This window comes from Cornus florida, unplaced genomic scaffold, assembly GCF_030987335.1.
Source record: "Cornus florida cultivar Cherokee Brave unplaced genomic scaffold, ASM3098733v1 CherokeeBrave_3.0.0_Hap2_Chr10, whole genome shotgun sequence".
Classification (NCBI taxonomy): Eukaryota; Viridiplantae; Streptophyta; class Magnoliopsida; order Cornales; family Cornaceae; genus Cornus; species Cornus florida.
In genome coordinates, this window is record NW_026775580.1 from 103,269,019 (window position 1) to 103,293,134 (window position 24,116).

A 24,116-nucleotide genomic window follows, 5' to 3' on the forward strand; every position below is an offset into this window, starting at 1 on the left:
CAAGCTGAAAATTTGGCCCAAAAGATGTGCTGAACAAAGAAGAACCCGGCCCAATGACCACTAAATAGCGTAGATAACGGGCTGATTGTTAGCCGTTAATCCAGGATATTTATTTACAATCCGGTGCTAGCCCTAGCCGTTGTGAAGGAACAGAGTCCCATATCGATGATTCAGTCCGGCGGTCTTGGAGGTGGTTTTCAGCGTGAGGGTGAGGGGTTCCATTCAGAGAGTAAATTCTCCGATGCTGAACAGTTTTTTTAGGAAACCCAGTTTGAGAATTGCGGTGATGGTGTTGCAGAGTTTGCCAAGAACAGTTCTCTGAGGAGGGGTTTTTTTGTCGAAAAATTCTGTTGTTTCGCTCTTCCCATGTGTGGTAGAACCTGCATGGATCCTGAATAAACTTCCAAATTGGGGAAATGAAAGTGCAATTGAAGAACAGATGAGAGTGGGTTTCTGGTTGGTTGCTACACACAGCACAAATGTACTTCAGTATTGCTGCCTAGGAGGTTTTGTAATGATGTCAACAAACAAGGATGAGGTGCGAATTCAAACTAATTCCTTTATATGTTGTTTTTCTTCTTCATATGATCAATATGATTTTGTGCACTATCTCTGAATGGTTTGGACTCATTTACTTGTTTGTATATCGTCAGCAGACATGGCAGGAATGGAGTTCTGCAGATTACGAACGCAAAATCAAGGAATTATAGCTTTTTCCTTTTAACATTTGATCGACTATCATTCAATGCCAATTCAGAGGATAGTAACTCTAGTTTTGGTAGTCGTCTGTCTCAGCTATTGGTTTGGATTTGTGTATCGATAGAAGGAATTGTTCCAACTATTGATTTTGATGTTCCTCTTGAAGATGGATCGTCTCCTCTGCATCATGCTGCTCAATCATTTTCCTACGATTTAACTATCTTCTTACTCGGAAATGGAGTCCAAACTCATGCACAGGTTCCATGGCTTGCTTCCACTCAATGTAGCTCTCGAATCACTAAGGTAGAAATCAGAATTTATCTTCCGCTCAATGTTGTTATATATATATATATATATATATATATATTTGACTTTATGCACACACAAGCTGTATTTTTGGTACAGCCTGGACCCCTAAAGAATCTATCTCCAATTTGATTATGATGTTTTGTTTTAAGAAAATGGTATGCTTTCCCTAGCATATTACTTGGATTCATGTTAGAAAATCTATCATTTGGAACAATTAAGTATGTCAAGATAAAGCAGAAGAATACTGATCCAAAGGTCACCTATCTTGTTTCACTGACGTTTTGCTGGAAAAGCCATTGGAGACGACTATTAAGTGGATTGTAAGGCATATGAAACCAAAGTAGGTCCAGGATGTCATTTTCCACTATGCAGAGAAAGGGAATCTCATCGAGTTGGCTGCTTTGTTTGTGCAAATACCAGTAAGATGGTTTCCTGGTCTCTCTCTACAGATTTTTCTACCTTCCTCTCTTTATTTCAGTTTATTTTTTAAAAAAATTATTTGTTATTTTTTTAAAACTATTTTTTGCTCTTCTTTAGTGTTTCGAGGATGCAACAGACATTGAAAGAATGGGAACAAATTCGTAACCTGATTTTATGGTTTATATAAAAGCAACTTTCGTGTCTATGGTAAATTTGATTACCCTCGATTTTTTCAAATTCTTTAGAAGAAGTGAATCACTGATAAATTATTGATTATCTTTTTTTAATTAATCAGTGTCGTTCATTAGGGGAAGTAATAATGTTTGTGTCTATGAAATTATACGCGACGGTTTAAATGCTAACGAAGGGAGATTTTTCTTTTAGATTTTCCCCACATTACAAAGGAAAATGATTCACATCCCCTTGATTTTATTGCACTAGTGCCAAATATATATCCACTCTACATTACGACAATGTGACTATATTTGACATACTAATCTATATTATTATTTCTCAGGTAAAATATTTGAAGCTAATTAAGGTTACGAGATATATTTTGTTTACATGTGACCTAGTGGTATATTCTATTCCACAATAAACCGTATCACACTTTACATACTAATTTTTAGTCAAATTTTCCCAAATCATTCGAGACCAACCCAGGATCCCTTTATCTTCCTCTCCTCTTCTAGGGGTGGGCTTATTACAGGATTTAGAGCTTGTGCAGTAGAAAGAATGTTCCCTCTGTTAGAGGTGGTAGAAAAAAGACCGAGAGAGAGAGAGTACCAAGTTACGAAGGTCTTTTTATTTTCAGCAAATATTCTGCAGTGTAACGTCATGAAAAAATCGGCACTCGGATTTTCATATACTTTGATACCAAGAAAATTGGACAAAAACAAACAGCACAAAGACCATTATGTATCCAGTCTCAAGAGCGAAAAACTTACAATCGTGTTATATACAGTGTTCTTACACTTTAGGATACATATTTACACCCAAGAAGAGGGCTGCAGATTGCAAGTCAAGCAATCAGATTTGACTTCTGAAACGGCTATCAATCTGTGTTATTTTTGTATCCATTTGAATTGTATTTACAGCGTATAAACTTCCGTGATCTTCAACAAACAAAAATCTCAATGGTTCAGAAACATTCATTTTATGAGGGGGCTGAACTCGTCTCCTTCTCATCCTAGCTGCTTCGCATTTGATCTGCCACCTTCATACTTAACTGCAAGCAAAAAGAACAAGAATCACAATTAGGTACAATTTATACCAAACGTTTTTAGTCACAAGGGGCCTGGGACATAATTTCAAGGTAGAATGGCTATTCCAGTCATAATGCAATCAGCTACAAAGGTTGGAAACCTTTTTAGTACATTGTTTTACAAATTAGATCATTTCTGTATTTGATTTTGGAGATGAACTAAAATCAATTTTTCATTACAACATGGTTAAACGAACAAAAGCTATGGAAGAACGGTTGAGACTAAATGGTATGCAAGAAAATGAGGGGTTCTACTCGCCACTTTTGCATTTAGACACGGTAAAATGGATAAAAATATGGAAGACCTGTCAATTAGATGGTATTCCTGACTATCGGGATGGATATACCCCTATTGCATCACTTTATGCATAACTCCACATCAGTGAGATGCTTTAAGTGGAGTGCTACATGAGACATAAAACTGCTCCTGGCCAGATTGGATGAAACCGCCTGCAAGCCTTTATCATGGCCAGACAGATATACACTTCTAAAAACATGTCTTTCCTGTTGCTAATGCTAAATGCAATAAAAAAAGGAAGTGTGAACACCATTGAATCAACCTCCGTACACAACTGCTAGAGACAACCATCCGATGAGACAAAAGCTGCTAGTAACACTCTATTCTCCAGTTCACCACCAATACAAATTCCACCCAACACCTTCCATCTATATCGCCTTTTTAAGAACAAGTTTTCACTGGCTATCAAACTCTCACGAATGGAAAAAACAACAGCTGGCTGTTTTTGAATAATGAATCAGGGTGCAGGAACAAATATTCTGAAAACATGAAACACTACCAAGACAAGCTCCTGGTGATAATGAAGAGCTTCAATTGAACATTTAGGTTCTTTGGATTTTACGGATTTGGGGCAAGTGGAATTTGATTTTCTCGCCCAAAATCCCTGGCAATTGTTTGGATGACCATGAGATTGGAGGATTTGAAATCCCAATAAATCTGCTGTGCGGATTAAACAACCCAAAATCTATGGATTTCAAATAACACCTGACAGAGCATTATTTCCCAAATATACTTATCACCTGCTCTCCCACGACCATGAGTCGACTATCCCTCTCCTCTCCATGTCATGATTCCTCTCAGACCCTGGCCGGCATCACCATTTATTCCAGTGATGACTGCGAAAATACGGCCAAGTCTCAACAGCATGATCAGAGGGTACGCCTATTGAGTCATTGACTGAAGCTCCACTGGAATCTGACATTACAGAGGGAAAAATTCACAAACCGACACCAGAAGCAATTGGAAGGATCCTTTCAGCACCTCAATCATCACCAGGTCGTTTCAATGGCTATAGCGTGTTGGTCTTTGGCTTTGGCCTTAGAGGTAAATGACAATTGTAGAGTTCATTTGGTTGGCCATGGCAGGAGTGGATTTGGTTTCTGGAATTCTAACAGGCACAGACAAACAAACCATAAACTTTTAAAATGAAAATCTCAAACATGAAAAGGAAAATATGTTCAACTTACAGCAGGATCAGTGAAAATTATCAATTGTTTGTCAGCAGTTGAAACTAAAAGATTTGTGTTATCCTTGTTTAGAGTCATAGCTGTGATATCTTGCCCTTCAGCCAGTTTATATGTATGGAATACCTGCAAGCAAATTAAAATCAACAAGTTGATACAGGTTGCAGAGTAGGGTAAAAGATTGAGTGGTTTCCATTATCAGACTAGAGAATATAGGAGCCACTGCACTTCTAACATGTAGCAAGCATATCTTGTGGGGTGACCACCATAATCCATTCCTAACTAATATGAAGATAAACCTATTTACATTGATGTCTGGTTTAAATAAATTTCTTTTCTTTTTTTTTTTTTTTTTTCTTTTCCATACCTTTAGAGTATGCATATCAAGGAAGCAAACTGAAGGTGACGGAATAATCAATCTGTTGTCTTCACTTGTTTCACCTGATTCTGTATCAAGATGTTCAATCCCTGACTTTTGTGAGCTCAATCCAATCAAAGCGCTCTGTCCATCAACAGAAACTTCCATGCAGCTAATACTACTGGAGAAAGGAAGTTGTGCCCTAGCAATCAGAGTCCCGTTAAGAGTATATGTGCTGAGAATATGGAGTGATTTGTCCCAAGCCATTATTAATCCATCAGATGAAAGGCAGACCATATGGGCCTTCACATCAATCAGCCTTCTTATCAAGCGACCCCCTGCTACTGAATGCAGCAAAACATCTGAGGAGTTGGAGCATGAGACCACAATTCCAAGATCTGAACTGACAAAGCAGCATATTATTTCCCCAAGATGGCCCCGGAGGACATGTATGGGACCTTCAATACGGCGTCTCCTGCTTTTGTCTGTAGATATTTTTGCAAAAGTATTACTGCTGGTTGAAGTTGGTGTGCCTGATCCAGTGGAAGGCTCTGGTATGCTGCTGGAGTGAGATGTTAATGCCCGATTTATCCTCCAGAGTAGGACTGTAGTGTCTCGGGATCCCGTCACAAGGTAGTTGCCATCAGTTGATAGAGCCACACAAGTAACTGGAGCACAATGTCCTAGGGCTGTTTCCAAGGTTTTTGCTCCTTCCAATGATATCAATCTCACACTATTATCCACATGCCCACCTAATCACACACCCATAAGTTTGAAGTAAGATACAAGTTTATCAACACAATTCAAAAGCAACTATTATGCGGTAACAACATATAGGATTTTGTTTATTAAAAGATCTAGAACATGGAACGGATGGTTAACTCTATATGAGACTATTCCCTTCACACACACTGGGAGTTCAAATCAACTCACACCCATTTGTCCCATTGGGGACTCGAATCCTCAAACTTCCATTTATAAGAAGGAGATACCACTTGGACTACTTTCCCTTGGTGGTTGAGTGATCCAATTTCAATCGCCACAATATTACAATACTGCACCATTTAGCTACAACCATAAATACAATACAAATAATTTTTAATTAAGAAAAAATAAACAATGCAATGGAACTGATACCACTATTAAAATGGTGTAATCAGACGAAGAAAAAAAAGTGCATTTTCCAATGATTATTTTGCTGCCTACAAGGGGTTGCTGGAGGACGAAAACTTGAAGAAAAACCTAATATTAATGTTTTTATTTCTGATACAAATTAGTTACCTTTACATTATTTTTTCTTTTTCCAAGTTTCCCCACTTGCATTTCTGCAACAATTCTTACAAGATTATTCCGCTTCACCATACTTAATTTTACTAGACTTACAAAGATAAATAAAAATTTGTTCCTTTTTATTTCAGTAAATTTTCTTTACAGAATTAAGATAAATAAAAAATGGATGTGAAAAATGATTACCAGTAATAATCTCTTTCTCATGCGTGATTGAAACAACAGCTGAGCTTTTGATTCCAGATGTTGCAAATGCAACAGCTTGGGAAAAATGCCAATCCCCTGAACCAGAGGCACTTTGTCCTTTGAACATTCGCAAGATTGTTCCACCGGCGGAGCTTGCACTGGGTTTTCCATGTTGGAAAACAAATGGTGTTCCCTGGCCATCAGGTGTGTTTGGCTGCCACTTGTGCTCCACAACATGTGCTGCTGGGGCATTTATATCAACAACTACGACAGAATCTGAAGATGCATGAATGGCAGCAGCAGGCAGATTGCAGTGTTCAGGAGAGGGAATAACATATGGCTTGACTTCTTTGGGGTTTCGGAAGATGGTCTGACATACAGAAATCCAATTATTTTGTTAGCTATTGTCAATATTACAGGAAAACCAAATGGAAAGTAATTGAGAGACAAAGGGTCCCAACAACACTGTCGAAGAATTTTACTATTCCAATGGCCAACTCAATTACTCTAGACAATGAGAATTGGTCTTGGTTGTGTTTGCTACTGCTGCTGCTACCACTACTACTATGATGCAAGCAATGTAAAGAATAATTAAGAATTACATGGGCATCTAACAAAATTAATTCTTGTACCACCCTTGTAGTTATGGTTATAACCTTACATGATACATTCTACATTAGATATGAATGCATAACTATAAAAAATGTACATATGTTAAGACCAACATGTATACAGGGATAGGGGACTTCTACTGGTCATCAAACAACAGGATTCTACTAATATGACTGCTTTCATCTACAAGGGCACTGGAATCATATCAATTACCAAAATTCCCTAGCAATTTTAAATGCTAAAACTAACACTTATGAAATTATGGGTTCAAAGTCCAGAGCAGTCAATTCATACAAAATAATACCAAAAATTAAGGCTGTGTTAGGGCCATCTGTCCTATCCCCCTGACCCTTTAAACATGGGACAGAAAATAGGTAATGGCCTTTTATAAAATGGAAATCCCTGATTAACCAAAATTGATAGACCAGTTCCCATATTAGCAATGCAACTTCAGGTTATCGTTTGCATGCTAGCAATTTCATAAAGCCAGTTCATAATGAATGCTCTAATGATGGTCCTAATTCATTAAAAGTGATTGCTTTATTGTTATTACCCACAACACAAATTCTTGGCATGAATTTTGACTTTTATATGATTGATGCAACAAGTATGACACCAGCCTTAAATCAAGCAGATTTCCAAAAATAAATTGTCACAAGATAAATTTTCTAAAGTTTCTCCAACATAACAAACTAAAATTGTCTGATACAGTAATTGTATGGGCATGTCTGTTTCATGAGTGCGTATTATGTTCAATACCCATTAAGCATATTACCCAGTTCAGGTCCCGCTACAGCAGGATCTATGGAGGGAGAACTCTATGCAGCACTAATCTTTGGCATTTTACAAAAAGGCTACTTTGAGATCAGATTCACACCAATGACACTAATGTTCAAGTGTTTAACCACGGAACTAGGCAATGCCCCTAATTAAGTTCGATAGACATACTATGTTTGGTTTGTGGCTCAAATTCATGTGTGAAAAGTACTTTCCTTTTCAATTTGGGATGTTTCTATTTTAGAGTTGTGATTGATATGGTAACTCCTTGTAGGCAAGTTGTGAATTCTTGTCCAACAAGTAATTGGGTTTTGAAGACTCAATAAATAGAGATGGGTTGGGTAGAGAGGTAGAGAGAGAAAAGGAGCCAGTGAGTGTTGTGAGGAGAGGAGAAAGTATATGTGATTCCTGTGGATGTAGCCTGAGAAGAAAGGGGTTTTGGTGTTCTTAGCCAAGAAAAGAACATAAAGAGAAGAGTGAAAGAAGAAAAGACTGAGTGGGGTTTTGAGATCCGTGCTTGTATATTCTCTTCTTTGATACATAATAGTGAAATCTCTCTCTCCATGGATGTAGCCTTAGAGTTGGGTGAACCATGTAAAATATTGTGTTGTGCGTGGATATATATGATTGTTATTTTCATAAATGCTTGTGTTGATATGATATGATGATGTTTCTGATATGTGTGATGAATGAGGGATTTAAGTCTCAACAATAGCCGACCATTGAGTGGGTTGGAGGGAGTTAATCTCCCGAACAACTGGTATCAGAGCCGATGGTCGGTCAGAGCCTGTGTTTGGTCCTGAAGACCAGAGTAGAAGATTGGAGCGAAGTTTGTTAGAGCAGAAGGTTAATCGTGGGTGCTATGGAGATTCAATAAGAGTTGATGACTTGATGATGACACGAAGATATGAAGATGTGTGAAGACACAAACCCATGAGCAACAAGTTTTGGGGACAAGCCAGAGAGTGGGTGTTAGTTCTCAAGATGTGGCAAGTACGGTGTGAGGAATGAAGCTGATAAAGAGCAATGAAGAGTAAAGAAGAGAGGTTTGTTGCTTTGAGCTAGAAAAGCAATTGATGAAGATCAGTTGATTGATTGGTGGGTTGACATGCATGAGCAATTGAATACTAATAGGGATGATGGATGGAGTTTTGTTTGAGGTGGAGCAATCTTCATTCGAGGTGGAGCAATGGAGGAGCGCGTGAAGACCGAATTCGAGCCAAGGTGGAGATTGTTTGGTTTGTGGCTCAAATTCATGTGTGAAAAATAGTTTCCTTTTCTATTTGGGATGCTTCTATTTTAGAGTTGTGATTGATATGGTAACTCCTTGTAGGCAAGTTGTGAATTCTTGTCCAACAAGGAATTGAGTTTTGAAGACTCTATAAATAGAGATGGGTTTGGGTAGAAAGGTATAGAGAGAAAAGATGTAAGGAGTTGGTGAGTGTTGTGAGGAGAAGGGAAAGTATATGTAATTCATATGGATGTAGCCTGAGAAGAAAGGGATCCTGGTGTTCTTAGCCCAGAAAAGAATTGAAAGAGAAGAGTGAAAGAGTGAGTGGGGTTTTGACATCCGTGGTTATATATTCTCTTCCTTGATACATAATAGTGCAATCTCTCTCTCCATGGATGTAGCCCTAGAGTTGGGTGAACCATATAAAATATTGTATTGTGCGTGGATGTGTATAATTGTTATCTTCATACATGCTTGTGTTGATATGATATGATGTGATGATGTTTCTGCTATGTGTGAAGAAGAAGGGATTTAACTCTCGCCAACAGCCGACCGTTGAGTGGGTTGGAGGGAGTTAATCTCCCCAACATACTATACATAGTTGTACATGCGTTCTTGAGTTAAGGATGCAAGTATCAATAACAAGCAATAGCCTGATTCAATAGAAAATATATTCTTTTGTGCTTCCATTGATGTTTTACACTATTGCTGCTCTGGGGCCTCACTAATGGCAATTTCCACTAGAATTAAAGTATATTCTCTCATATTAATCTGTTGCCAAAGTCCCAATATCAAGTATTTTATAAGAGGGATTAGTGTATATGAACACCACTAGAGAGAGAGATAGTACAACCAGCTTATCAAATTCCCACCCTAGAATCCCTGTTACCTCAAGCAATCTTCTTCTCCATGGCTTGTTCAATCCTTTTGCTCTTTATATGATTTGTTGTATTGCTCTTTTGGAATTGATTCTGTTGATCTCCTTCTTGTACTACACTCAATCACATATATTTGTCAATCTATTGAAAACCCTAGATTAAGGAAAAAGGATCTCTCTCTCTAATGCTTAGACACTAAGTTCTCTCACATTGGATCGACTATAACCCAAAATTTATAGCCTAAGCCAATATAGGAGCCTCATGCTATATGATTCATTGACCAATTAAAAGCCTGATTTTTGAGAGTTTTCATAAATAAGTTTCCATTGATTCGATTGATCGACACATTTGCAGAACTCCTTGATCGGATTTTAAACAGATTTTCTGGAAAAACTTTGCCAATCAATCGAGACTTTCTGGAGAGCCCTTGATCAATCAACCTATTGATTGACACATTCCATTTTTCCATAAAACTTCATTTTGAATTCTTTTCAGAAATTCTGAATTTAAAAATTCTTAACTTTGAAAAACGAGTTTAGAAAATTATATTCAAATTAAGAAAAAAACAAGAATCACAACAAAAAAGTAAACACGCCACACACAAAGAACATAAAGATTTACGTGGTTCAGCTTAAGTAAGCCTACATCCACGATGAAGATCCGACGAAAGATTTCACTATGCAAAAAACAGGAGGTTACAAGTTTTAGCCCCAAACCCTAGCTCTCTCTCTCACTCTCACACTCTCTCTCTCTCTCTCACTTTCACTCTCTCTCTCTCTCTCTTTCTGCAATTTTAAGTGTTCTCTCGTTATCCCACTCCAATCCCCAAACGCCCTTATATATTGGGCTATAAGGGAGATTTCTAAACAGGGTCCAAGACCGCAAGCAACATAACAACGAGACAAAATTTTTTCCTCACAAAATCCATTTTTCTGGTCGAAACTAGGTCACAACGCGACCTGAGCCGGAACAAAATTCACGCCACAACATAACATGTGTAGATCAACTTAGGTCTTCTATATATCATTTAAATGTGCCTAGATATGTGATTGAGTACTGCAAATTCTGCATCAATTTCTTGAATGCTTGTAATGGACTGACGAACACTTGACACTACAACTCAAGTTTTGGGTAGGAATTTTCCAGGACTCTTATTCCCAACAAAATTCCTTAAAAATTATTAAGAACATGGTTTTATTGGATTCCAAAGTTAAAAGGTCTCGTATCAGTTCATTTTGGTAAAGTTTTTTAATGTGGAAAAAGTTTCACCACCACAAAGGCTGAATATGGTTAAACAACCCCCGTTACACCCAATGACCGTGATCACGTTAGTGGTTGCAACCAAGCCCATAACTTAAAAGTTTGGATATAACTAGTGCTTGAGAGAGAAGGGACTTGATATCTACATATCCATGCCTATTTAACTGAACTCATATTGTATAGAACATATTTTTTCATGTTTTGCCAGAAAGCACGAGATCTATTGCACTTTACAGTAGTAGATCAGAATACTCTTTTTCTTTTTCATTGTTATAATACTCCTTCGAAGGGGAGACATGAACAAATCAATTTCTTACAACCAGTGAGCTAAAAAGTGTCCATTATACACATGACCCTACTTTTTTTACACTTGGTTCCTTGAATCAAAGCTCACAAGTTGACATGATGCGAACCTGTAAGTACCCAATCTCAATATATCTCTAAAGTCAGCCAATAGATTTAATAAATTGCAAAATATTGATATACTCTAGGCAGATTCTGTATAAATTGTAGGGAATACAGTGACATATTTAAAAAGGAAAACAGACAAAAAAGAAAAATGAAAACATATACAAGCAAAAAGAATTTGAACACAGACAGATGCATATGCACTGTCATATTAAACCTTAATAAAAACATTGAATCACAATGAATCAAGAACTACCTGCAAGTGAAGAACATCTGCTAGTGGCATCTTTCTCAAGTGAGGAACGGTAAGCAGTTGGGATGGGGTTTGTCCAAAGTATGCAATCTGATCTTGTGTATCACGCTGTTGTACCTATAGATGAAATTTCAGAAAATAAGTGAGAGCTAGTAAAACTAAAGAAAGTACAACAAAGGAAAGTCAACTTACTGGGTCCGAAACTTTATCAATATCCACTGTCCCCTCATAGGTAATGTTAAGGAAAACATTGTTTGCCGATATAGCATCTTTTCCTCGTTGTTTATACCTGGATTTCCCAAATCATCCATATGAATACCAGATTTAAAAGAAAATATGAAAACTTGTATTGAAAAGATAATTACTCTTACATCAACCCTTAATCCCATCAGAGAAATTGGTGAATACCCAAAAAAAAAAAAATGAAAAGGAAAAGAGAGGAAAGATTCCTTTTATATTTTATACAGCTTACCCAAATATGAGATCAATCCATTCATGCAAATGCGCAGAAACATGCTCACTCTCAAGTGCCATTCGGTTCTTACGAATGAAATCAACTGGATTTTCTGCCCATGGAGGAAGTCTGACAGAATCTGAAATGGTGATTGAATTTAAAAAGACGCATTTCAAATAGAGTTTAAAAGAGCATATAGCTCTACTTGTACTACTGGAAAAATGTACTTAAAAGGACACACCAAGATTTTCTCCAAGTTGTGTTGTACCAAGGTCAATTGAGTTCTCATTGGTTAAGATCTCTGGGAGGTAGAAGAGCTCAGGAACCTAAGATACATATGGAAAAGAAAAAGAAAAAGAAAAAAAATACTTTAATGACTAGAAGAATACAAGAATAGAAATATGGATAGGTATATAGGACATGTTTGTATATATCTCATACACCAATTTCAACAATAGATGAGCGGACGTAGATAGGGATGGACAAAGTCACTGACAAGCAATTGAAGTGATCAAAGAGACATGCTATCATGGTAATTGAACTGATACAAGAAGCTTTAGTTGCAATGGTCAAATGTTACATACCAATTCCTTTACATCATTTGCGTCCTCAAGAACTCCATTCCAAGTAGCAGCAATATCAGAAAACATTCTGTCTGCACGGTTAAACTTACCACCTTGTAGTTGAATTGAAAGAGTAGTAAATGGCTCAACTCTAATAAGATAATACAACACCTGCAGGAAAAGCACAACAAATTATATAGGATTGTTGTTATAGAATTTGGATATCATAGATGAACATTGCTACTGGGGCTATGCTATCATATATATATATATATATATATTCTATTGCTCAACTCCTAAAATTTAACTATACACATATGTTAGTCACCAAATATCATAGATTTCGCATTTTTGAACATAATTTAGCATCGATAGTGAACTTTACATTGAATATGAGTCACTATCAGAATAAAAGCTTATTAGTTTTTACTTTCACTACTTCAATAATCACAATACACTTAAAGATGGAAATATATAAAATTTATTCAATAAATCAAGTTCAAACAATTAACAAAATGTTCTAAATTGATCATAAAAATTATACATTCTAACATACATTTTAATGCTAGTATGAGATTATTGAGGTTGTTGAGTTGCAATGAAACTAGAACCAAATTATTATCAATTTATCCTCATTATCCCAATGCTTGAAGACATGACCCAATAACCTTTAATACATAATTTTTCCATAATAATACTCTGTTCATATTAGAAATGTAATGTCTCCACTCCTGGGGCATATGAGACATATGTCTAAGAAAATCTGAGAAGTATTTGGAAAGTGTTTTAATTAAAAAATAATTTATACATTAAAATAATACCATACAAACATCCAGTAGTATTGGCAAGTATGTGAATATGGTACAGAGATGGAGCCATGTGGCTTATTCATTATTGCAAGTTTGCAACTTATAGTAGTTACATATACAAAGTCATAAAAAAAAACATCAAGAAGTAAAACACATTAGAAATATTAATAACCGTCATGAAAAAAATATATGGCAGTTGCAGAGCCACTACTTATAACAATGGCAGCTTTGCATAACTATGGCCATAATCACTAAAACAGTAAAACTTGTTGGGAAAAAAAAAAAAAATAGGCAAACTTACTATTCTGGAACTTGAATAATGTGAACCATAATGGAACTTGGGGATGACTAGATCATCAAAGCTGGAGTATCTCTCTTGGAATTTCTTTAACCGATCAGCATTTAATGCTCCAATGGGCTACAAGTATATATGTGCCATATGTTAGCTAAAAGACTGCATTTATGTAGTAATTTGATGAAATATATTTGAAATTTGTGAATTGTGACACCTTTGAAAGATCTCGGTAAGAAGAAGGGTTGGCAAGATCCAAACTTTTTGAACTATAATCAGAGAGAACCCATGGGAAAACAGGATACTGCATACAAGAAAAGACCTTAGTTACAGAAGCATCTGGAAACCTCCCAAGAAGTTAAAAATGAGCGATTAATAAGAATAGTGCACCTGAGTGATGTCGTTATAACCGCGTCCAGCAAGTGTATTAAGCTGCATTAGATATTCAAAATTGCTGATCTGCAAGGGATGTACTGGTTAATTTTTTTAACAACACAAATTTGACACAATTGAAGCTACAGAAACTAAGATCAGATGGAAGATATGTCCAAAGTTCAGTCTCGTTTCTTACCTCCCACCTAGCCCAACGCTCCATAAGTTGAGATCTCTTTAGAAGTTGCTCAGGTCTCTACAACAAAAAAGGATTACACAGTTTTTAAGGTGTAACAGTAAAGCAGAAGGGGCACTGTAATTTGTTAGCTAGCTTTTAAGATCCAGGTGCACATGAGGAGGTGTGCCTGATGCGTGTGCATTCACTAGAATTATTAACAGACCCAAGTCTGTCTAGAAAATATAGAAAGCCACAGGAGGGTTAAGAACCTGAGTGGCCAGGTAAATATTGTTCAAATGTGGAGGACGTGCTTGAACAATAGCTCGATATGCATTTCTTTTCCCCTCAGTACTCTGGAGCCACAAAAACCCAAATAAAAAATGATTAGCTAGTAAGTATCAACATAGTTTCTAAATGGGAAATGCAAAATGCATATTTCAAAGACTAATACCCCAAAATCAAAGAAGAAGTTTGACCGGTCAACCATAAACAATTCCAGAGCACTTCTTCTCAGGAGGTATCTGTTAAGAGTTAGGACATTAAATCCATGTGAGCTTGCAAAAAGAAAAGCAGGAAAATAAACAAACCAACAAACATCACACCAAAAAAAAAAAAAAAATGTATAACAGAAAATCCTAAAAAAATTATTAAAATAGAAGAGATAGCATGAAGAGAAGGTACATTAACTAAAGGCAATACATGCATTTTAAGTTACAAATTGCTATGAAGAAAATCAAACAGTGAACAGCAGATTTTCCCTCATAAATTGGCAAATAGAGTAAAAGGACACCATCATTCCTAGGATGCGTACTGCAGACTGTACTTCTAATATATCATACACAATTGAGTTTAAGTGATAATCCAGAATGTTTGCGAAGTTGACTTAAAGAAGGCAGACAACTACGGCAAAAAAAAAAAAAAGAATACCCTATGCATTCATTGTAGCATAGGTGAGAGAGAGATGCTGAGACCACAGTGCAACCTAGGTAGAAAATAGAACCCCTAAAGCTTCCTCAGCATTGTAGTAGTGCTGGGAATAGAGATTTTTCTTGCCCTTATTTTCTGCTGTTCACAAATCCTCCATAGATTTTCTAATCATATCTATTTGGCAGGACTTCAGGTCCGGCTTACGACTGCCTCTTACCCATCTCAAAATTTCCAAAGATGCGTCTATCTTTGCAATGAAATTCATGAAAAGCAAAGAGTTGTCAGTATCACATACACTTGTAAGACATTTATAACTAGCATCAAGATTGGAGATTGACGATGAAGTGAATAATAAATATATTTTTACCTTTTCGTCAACTTATATAAAGAACAAAGATATGGTGTCTAGGGAAATTTTCATCGAAGTATTTTTACCTCTAAGGTCAACATAGAAAAGCAATCTTAGAGTAACTTACGAAGGTGTTTCAGGTGCAGGTCTAGGAAGCACAAACACTTCTCTGGGGTGCCGTGGCAGTTCTGGTCACGTGTTGACACCGACACACATGGGACACGTGTCCAACATGGCTAGAAGAATCTTGGATTTTAAATAAAAAAAATTTCTTGTTGAACACGGCACAGACATGACAGGAACACATTCAGGACATGTTTGGGACACTTTCAAGATACGATGATACGTCTCTGTTGGGGTTGGTGTTAAGGATGCTTGGAGGGCTACGCCGCTTTGTATCTGGTGGTGTATTTGGCTTGAGAGAAATAGGAGATATTTTGATTGGAAAAAGAAGCCTATTTCTATGCTTAAGTTCTCTGTTATTTCTACTCTTTTTTGTTGGGTTTCAGGGAGAGATTATAGATCTATGGAGGAAATCATTGTTTTCTTGGCCTCTCTGAAGGTCTAAGGCGCCTTTTGGCCCTTTTTGTTTTCTTTGGGTTTTGCTCCCCTTTTGAGCGCTTTTAATAAATTCTTACTTATCAAAAAAAAAAAAATATAGACATGGAAAGAGAACAAAAGTGTCCAACAAATGGGTATGGCCCGTATGGTACATATTTAGGAACATAACTAACTTAATGTACATATAAGCATAACTTAGCAAGAAAGGGGGGGAAAAAAACAACTTCAAAGCATATAATTGAAAGAATCTAATTTTTATGGGTTACTAAAACATTAAGAACACCTTGGACCTCGTGCCCCAGTGGTATCTGAAATTTGAACCCAAACAAGCAGTGATATGGGTATAGGGGGTTAAATCCTTCAAGGTTCATTTAAAAGTTAAAAAATGAATGTTCGTAACGTTTCCAATTTTAAAAATATATATTTAAAATAATAATTTTAGGTCCTCATTAATACAAAGATGTATATGGGTTATTTTGAAAAATGTCATAAAAAATATATATATATATATATAAAATAAATAAATAAATAAATAAATAAAAAGAGGGTTCAGACAGTCAAAACCAACAGATTCTATTTTGAAACAGTGCATGTGAAAAAAGATAAAATATAATACTCATTGTGATGCAGTGCAAATGGAATAGGATTTTCTTCAACAGTTGAAGATCCTAAGCAGACTAGACTGAGATCACATTAATAGGGGCAGCATTGTTTATTGGGTTTAAGTCATTTAGTTAAGTCCTAAATCTGTCTTAATTTTCTGTTTGATGTTTTCCTTAAGCTTTAGTTGGGATAATTTTGTCATTTCGCTTCTATGTAATGAGTCATGTGCCTATTAAGTGAGTCATGTGACCACTTTAGGACTGTTTTGTCAATTTTAACATCTTTTATTCTGCTGGACAGAATAGTAGCCGTTAGATTATATTTATAAGAAGGGTTAGGATTAAATCTTTGCTAGGGAATCCCTTGGGACTTATAAAAGGGTTGTTCCAAGTTGTATTCAGCAGCCTTTTACGTATTATCAATATATCTAGTCTGCTGTAGCAGCTTTTTTTCTCTCCCTTTCTTTGGGATTGAGTTGCGGGTGTTTAAGCTATTCGTTAGCTTAATCTTGCTCTCTGTTTTCCCTTCTTCAGATTTATTTCTTTTCTTTCAGAGCTGATTGCATTACATTGGGAGAATACCATGAGTCTTTGGAAGAGAGTAATTGTAATTAAGTGTAGGTAACAGAATATTACTTCATTTTGATTGTAGAACAGGGAAGTCACAGCATATGGGGGCTTACCAAAAGGATATATATATATATTTTTCTGGGTAAATAGAACCCACACAAACAAGTTCAAATCAAGACTCAGACTTTGTACCTTCCTCTTTCGGCGTGGCATGGATACTACTCAATCTAACAGCCAGTAGGTCTTTTATTTATTTATTGAAATTCAGAGGAAGCACCAGATTTCAAATCTTTAACAGGCCTATGGAAGATTTCCACAGACTCAGATAGTTTATTTGAAATTGTTGAGCCCTTTAAGAAAGGAATTGTTTCTTGGCAAGGGAGACCATAAGTTTTTTTTTTACCTGGCAAGGAGAGGTGAGGGTGAGGATGGGGTGAGTCAAACCTGGGCTCCCACTCGACTCGGGGGAGTGCCTCTAACAAATGGGCTACCCAGCTCACCCTGGCCATAAGTGAAGGTTTGTAAAATGAAAAGAGGTTTGAGAAAAACATAACATTCTGTGTTATATAGAGCTGATAGTTCTCAAATGATGAATAAAAAAGAACTTGTTTCTCCCAAGGCAAAGGAAACCAGAAATAAAAAACAACTAAAACACATAGGGAAAAAAGGGGTACAGAAACTCCATTTTTGTCATATACTTTTTGTTATTTATAATCAAAGAAAATAATAAATGGAATAAATCCACTTGTTCAGGTTTATGGCACATATACATGCTTCCTAGCCTTGTATGGGATGAAGGCAAGAATGATGATGATGATGATGATGATGATGATGACAACGACGACGACGATGATGACAACGACGACGACGACGATGATGACAACGACGACGACGACGACGATGATGATACATGAAATATTGACCAGAAAATCTCAGTAGAGATGTTCAAACTATAGGAATGCTGTCATGGCACTAGTAGTAGAATAAATTTAAAAAGAAACAAACTTCTCATCTCACCTTCTGCTGAAAATTTGATGAAGGGAAGACATCAACAAGCTCTGATCTTTTTCCTGAACTCTACTTTCTGAATTGCAGTCCAATCCATACCCCGTTCTCTCAGAATTATCAACAATAAAATTGATTCTCCTGGTTGTTATCTGAAAAAGGTAATTAGTGACTACATTTAGAGAAACTTGTTATAACTGGAAGTCTGGAACCATAAGTTTAGTCAAACTTCTGAACACAAAATCACTATAAGAAATATCTTTTAAGATTAAAAGTTAGTGTTGGCAAATTTTGTAACAGAAGCCGGAGTCTATATTTTTATTTTAACTTTTGACTAGTTGTCAAAAGTTAGTTTAGTTAGTTCCTGGTGGTACTTGAAGCTACATCAAAGAACAAAAAGGTAAAATCACCTCTTGAATAACTAACTCACCATTTAGGAATTCATAATCATGCATTCTTATCATGATCCATCTTAGGACACAATGAATACATGTTCTGATTCATGAAAAAGATGTTTTCAATGCATAAAAATATTTTTGGTGAAGATTTTAAGTTCTGAAAACTGACATCTGTGTCTTCAAAAATTCACCAGAAACAAAATACTTTGAATATCATTATGGGATTTATATATTTAGTGACATATTATAAGCCTAATTTCAAGTCCGTTTCACCCGCTAAAGCAACATCCAGAATCAGGCTATATGCAGTCAGGTTCTGCTGTGTAGCTCAACCGATTGAGCTTAATCTCGATCGACCAAGAGTTGCCCAGTAAAGGTCGATCGAAAGCTTGATCGATCAAGCTGTGCGACACCCAGACTTCTAAGCCATTCCTAAACAATTTCTAATTGTTCCTTTGGACTCTAAAACATAATATAAACACCTTTAGGCTCTCATTAACACATACACACATACAAGAGATCTCTAGACACATGATTGAGATATTATTAGAGAGATTATGTATTTTAGAGAGCATGTTTTTGTAGCATTGTCTACATATTGCAGTAGATGGTGATTTATTATTCTGAGTGTTGATTATTATCATGTGGAACGCACTAACACCAAAATGTTTCTACACCAACACATAATCTGGACGACTAGTGGCAGAGAATAATCACTAAAGAAGCAGACTAGCAGAACAAATGTTATACACGGATCAGTAGACGAGCCGGAGATCTTCGACTGTACTGAAGGTTTGGTGTTTACTATGTTTAGAGATCAACTAGGAGTTCAACCGTACTGAACTGTGAACTAGGTTGTAGATCTCTTTCAATAGTGGATTAATTTGCCAGATTAGGTCCTGTGGTTTTTTTAGCTTTCAATTAAGGGTTTCTCCACGTAAAATATTGTGTTCTTGTGTGGTTGCATGATTTATTTATTTTTGCTCTCTATATTTAACTGTTCATATTATTGCTCAAACTATAGTTGATACAATTTGTAAATCGGTTATTATTAGTTAAAATTTGATAAGATCTATTTACTCCCTAGATCTATCTGGGCCTAACAGTATCAACAGTTCTTTAAGTACTGGCAAGTAAACTTTGATATCATTTGTTTGCCAAGCTCAAAGATTTAGAACATATCCCTCCTAAATGCATCTATTCCACAGACATCAGTACTGTAACAATAAGAAAATACATTTACAAAGACGACAGTAGAGATCAGTGGATGAATGGTAGTGGAAGCCATAGTCTAGGTTTGCAGAAAACTTACTTGAAATGTTCAGAATTTTGATGATGCATATAAGAACATGCATTTACACAGATGAAAGTATAGATCAATGGATGAATAATGGTGGAAGCCATAGTCTAGGTTTGCAGAAAACTTACTTGAAATGTTCCTTGTAAAACCTTTAATGGCCTGACCAATGAAGATGGAAGCTCAAGAACAATTCTTTCATCAAGTTCAGCGGGAACATAGCCAGTGGCAACGACTGATGGAATCTGCACCAAGTTTTCATCACTAATAAGTTCAGAATCTGTTGATTCCACTGATGCCTGCAGGGGTTGCTCATCCATTCCAGACAACCTTGTCTGAATCTCCTCATGCTTTCCTATGTCATCTGCCCTGCACTCTACATTATCAATCTCTTCTTGCTCATCATCCTCATTTACAGCCTCAATTGAGATAGCTTCTGCTGCCAAAATAGAGGCTTTAGTTGGACTCGTGACATTCTCCTGATCATGTTTCATCTCCATATGATCCTCATAATTTGAAGAAGCACCTAAATGGTCAGACCCTCTGTAGTTCCTTCTCAAACATGGCCTCATTCTTGAAGAACTTTCCAAAATGTCCAACTTCCAAAAAACCTACAGTCGAGGTTTTATCTTTTAGAAAATATGATCCTTAAATCTAAAGTAAGAGCTCTGAATAACAAAAACATGCCAGGGGATGAGATCAGTAACATACACGCTCAGGATTGCACAAATGGTCTTGGAATGGCCCAAAAAGACATTTCAACTCTATCAAACAATGGATGAGTTTGCGCCATGCACGTATGCCAGTACATAGACGATGCCGAGCTATTATATCAACTTGTGTTCGCCTCTCAACCTGAAAACTTATAAAGAAAATTCTAAGATCCTGTAAGCAAAAATTTATAAAGAAAATTCTGAACTCCTGTAGGCTACTTTAATAACTAAGGACAATCACCAGGACGAGAAGCAGAAATCATACCTCTGATCGTTGCATGTTTCTACCTAAAGCTAAACTTCCAACAAGCACAGCAATAAACTTATAGGATAGAGCATTAAAATCTTTCCTATAGACTGATTTCGTATCAACTGACTGAAAGCATTCCATCCAGGCCGTCCCCATTGCTTCAGAAACATTCCATCTTTTTACACGATCCATATCACTTTTATTCCTCCGCTGGGCAGATGTGGCCATTGCCACAGCACTAAGCCCTCTTCCAGAACCAATCTTTGCATTGCGTTCAAGATCGCGTGCTGCAGCAAGGGCAGCAGCTTTTGCAGCAGCCTTGTCCTTTGGAGCAGCTGGTGATTTGCTACCTGCATCCAGAGGTTTTTGGAAGCTTGAAAAAGTTTGAAGCCTAGTTGTTTTTCTTTCAAGCAACGATGAGTCACGCCTAAGCTGTGCAGGTGTTGCACGTGTCGTAGTTTCCCCACCAGCAGCACCAGCAGCGATCATTGCCAATGCCATTGCAGCAGGAGGTGATGCAAAAGCGGCTGCCCAGTTGGGTGTGATCATGGCAAGAGCGGCCTGAATATTATGAACTAGACGTCTCAGACATTACAGCGAAATAAATTTAAAAAAAACCTTTATATATATATATATATAACAAGAAATGACCAGTAATAGAAGACATGTATAGCAATGGAATTATATTGAGTATTCCAGTTATAATGATATTGCAAGAAGGTCGATTTAAAATAAAACTTTTGAAAAAAAAAACTCAAAATTAGAAAGAAAACAAGAACAAATGCACTAACAATTGGAGGAAAACATTCCAGAAAGTAAAAACCTAAATTTTATTGTTTCTTATTAGAAAAAGAAAAAGAAAATCCAGTTACTGACAAAACAGAGCTTGCATATGTAAAAAGTTATTGACCAGGCATAAAAAGTTTTATAATCAATGCAGAGTAGCGAAGCTAATGCAAATTCAACAGTTCCAGAAACTCTTGCCCCAAGCTTTCTCAAGCGCAACATTTCAGCATGTGTCAGATGGAGATTTGAAACCTCACATCTAACAAGTCCAGCCTGGGTGAAACAGCTCAATACTAAGCTATTAACATACATATGTGTGGAATGCAACAGCAGATGCACGCCCTTAGACAACTTCTTTCACACAATATTACAAAGACTTTAGAAAGAAAGACCCAAACAAAGTTAGGTTTCATTCCGCTTGAAAAATATACTGCCAAAAAACAAATTAAAATAGCCATAATAGAAGCCTGATTGACTAAACTTTTAAAAGAAGGGAAGGTAACACTAAAATTTTATATGCCAGGAATAAAAGAAATATGAGAGTTGATGTTCAATAACCTCTACAGGTAGCACATCTGCAGCCAGAGCACGGTCATCGACAACAAGAGGATTCAAACCATCTGCAGTAGCAAGTTCATGAATTCCTGCCAAAAGCGGCCGCCATCTCCTCAAAACAGTAACAAATGGAGGCAAAATTGCCTCTAGATACTGTTTACGTAGCGGGATTCTATCCTTACAGATAGCATGCCACACCTGCATCGAGCATGTATAAGATAACATAGACAATAGCCCCAACAGTGCTTTAAGTACGCAAAATGAAAGCAACATTTTGACCTTAAAAATATTATTTTGGAGTGCAAAAATGATGAAATTGTAAACAGTTAAGTAAAATAAAGTAAACATTGATATATTAGAGCTAACTCCGTAGGAAACTAACCTCAGAATAGAGAACGCAAGATGCAACCAACACTCTCTGTCTCTTGGACTCGGAAATCGGTATATTCAGAACAGGTGAGAGCACACTGAACAGCAATAATTTTGAGTTAGCTATACCCCAGCATTTAAAGAAAGCATGATACTGGCACAATAGCCAAAAAAATGACACACCAGCACTAGAAGTACAAATCCATGCACAGCAATTTAAGAAGAGCCATTGTGCAACATATTAGCACTGGATGAGAACCAATATCCTGTAGCTAAAGAATAGAAGTGCCTAGATAGATTGGGGCCATTAACAAAATATGAGCATAACAAATAACAAGATAATATTATTAAACAAACATAAATATTATGCAATTGAAAAAAAAAAAAAAAAAAAGAAAGAAACTCATTACAGAAAGTAGTTTCCAATGTAAATGTCATTTATTTGAGATGATTTCAGAACTCTTTTTGTTTTTTTTTTTAAAATTGAAAATCTATATAAAGCAAAAAATAAAAGAGAATACAAATTAGGCAGCCCCTATTGTAGGCACGAGTAGAGTGCCAGCACAGGAGTATTTCAGGACTCAGAAAACAATTTAAACGATGTTTACACACAAAGGGTGTGTTGCGATGAAGATATGATAAGTGGCAAGACGGCAAATAAAGTAAGTTAACCTTTTGGAACTTATTGCTTTTTTGAGTAAATAAATGCTAAAAAGCAAGAGAGATGAATTAATGACGTGCAAGGAAGTCCAATGAGGATAATTAAGATCACAACGCTATAACTAAAAATTTCGAAAAGAGGACAAAAAGAATGTCATTCAATGTAGGCTCTATTAACAAAAATGTTTTCCCAAAATGATATTTGGCATATACAAGTGTTTAGTGAGGCGTGAAAAGAGCAAAAATAATTTTGCGGATATAAGGTAAAAATTAATTAGCTTGTCCAGCAAGAAATTAACTCTTATGTCAGAGGCTCACTTTATGCAAGTTGTTCTGAGACATACAAGCTTGACTACAGACTTAAAAAGTACTTAACAGAAATTAGGAAAAAAAATAAATAAATAAATAAAGACTTGTCATCTGCATCAAACTAGTTACAAGAGGAGAACTGCAATGAATAGAAGTTAGAAAATTGGAACTAACATTGCCTTCTTAGTGAATAGTGGCTACATTCATCTCTGACGTTGGAGCTAGTGTCCACACCAGTACTAGAGAGTCACTCTTCTCCGGAAAATGTGAAAGCATTTATGTTTTTTGTTATGTAAGATTTCAAAGGACACTTCCTGGATTTTGCTTTTGCTTTGAGCGAAAACTTTGGTGGAGTTGAAACCAGAGCTGACACTTAATAGACTCGAAGATTACAGACATCCAAATATCTTCCAAACCTTTTATTTTAGTTATACAAAATTCCCACATTAATATCTAAAATAGAATGCAATTAAATTTAAAAACAATGTAGTTTCAAAAATGAAGGTTTACTTCCGTGATTCAAGAAAATAGTTGCTTTTATTTTCTATGAAAAATTGATTTACCAACAGACACCATCAATTTCTACAATAGTCTGATGATTAGGAGGTCCATGAAACTTTTCAAATGTTTATTCTCTGCAACACAAAGAATAATGTGTTTCTATTTAATTATG

At 36.3% G+C, this 24,116-nt stretch overlaps 2 protein-coding genes across 5 annotated transcripts in view; one reads left to right on the forward strand and one right to left on the reverse strand.

Annotated features, from left to right (window-relative positions):
- Window positions 1-29: 29 nt before the first annotated feature.
- LOC132276570 (uncharacterized) lies at window positions 30-6,108 on the forward strand. 4 transcript variants are annotated; one of them, XR_009470900.1, is made up of 4 exons: window positions 93-538; window positions 657-1,002; window positions 1,302-1,427; window positions 1,546-2,233. XR_009470900.1 is itself a non-coding variant. In XM_059778051.1 (3 exons), the coding sequence occupies exons 1-3, from the start codon at window positions 534-536 to the stop codon at window positions 6,054-6,056; spliced, it is 366 nt and encodes a 121-aa protein (XP_059634034.1). In that variant the 5' UTR covers window positions 92-533; the 3' UTR covers window positions 6,057-6,108. The 4 variants fall into 4 exon arrangements, 1 of the variants encoding a protein (XP_059634034.1); XM_059778051.1 differs by lacking the exons at window positions 1,302-1,427; window positions 1,546-2,233 and adding an exon at window positions 6,045-6,108 and having other exon boundaries at window positions 92-538; window positions 654-1,002; XR_009470899.1 differs by having other exon boundaries at window positions 95-538; window positions 1,302-2,233.
- LOC132276567 (BEACH domain-containing protein C2-like) overlaps window positions 2,295-24,116 on the reverse strand; it is a 49,368-nt gene continuing 27,546 nt past the window's right edge. Inside the window, exons 12-32 of the mRNA XM_059778048.1 lie at window positions 22,488-22,572; window positions 22,109-22,303; window positions 20,780-21,325; window positions 20,513-20,656; window positions 19,933-20,412; window positions 18,119-18,258; window positions 14,544-14,613; window positions 14,362-14,445; window positions 14,114-14,170; window positions 13,933-14,001; window positions 13,760-13,846; window positions 13,552-13,668; window positions 12,463-12,612; window positions 12,120-12,204; window positions 11,897-12,017; window positions 11,617-11,713; window positions 11,428-11,541; window positions 6,006-6,375; window positions 4,542-5,284; window positions 4,178-4,300; window positions 2,295-2,656 (exon numbers count right to left, since the gene is read on the reverse strand). Coding sequence (XP_059634031.1) covers window positions 2,618-2,656; window positions 4,178-4,300; window positions 4,542-5,284; window positions 6,006-6,375; window positions 11,428-11,541; window positions 11,617-11,713; window positions 11,897-12,017; window positions 12,120-12,204; window positions 12,463-12,612; window positions 13,552-13,668; window positions 13,760-13,846; window positions 13,933-14,001; window positions 14,114-14,170; window positions 14,362-14,445; window positions 14,544-14,613; window positions 18,119-18,258; window positions 19,933-20,412; window positions 20,513-20,656; window positions 20,780-21,325; window positions 22,109-22,303; window positions 22,488-22,572 — 3,916 coding nt within the window. The 3' untranslated portion in view covers window positions 2,295-2,617. The remainder of the gene's footprint in view (window positions 2,657-4,177; window positions 4,301-4,541; window positions 5,285-6,005; window positions 6,376-11,427; window positions 11,542-11,616; window positions 11,714-11,896; window positions 12,018-12,119; window positions 12,205-12,462; window positions 12,613-13,551; window positions 13,669-13,759; window positions 13,847-13,932; window positions 14,002-14,113; window positions 14,171-14,361; window positions 14,446-14,543; window positions 14,614-18,118; window positions 18,259-19,932; window positions 20,413-20,512; window positions 20,657-20,779; window positions 21,326-22,108; window positions 22,304-22,487; window positions 22,573-24,116) is intronic.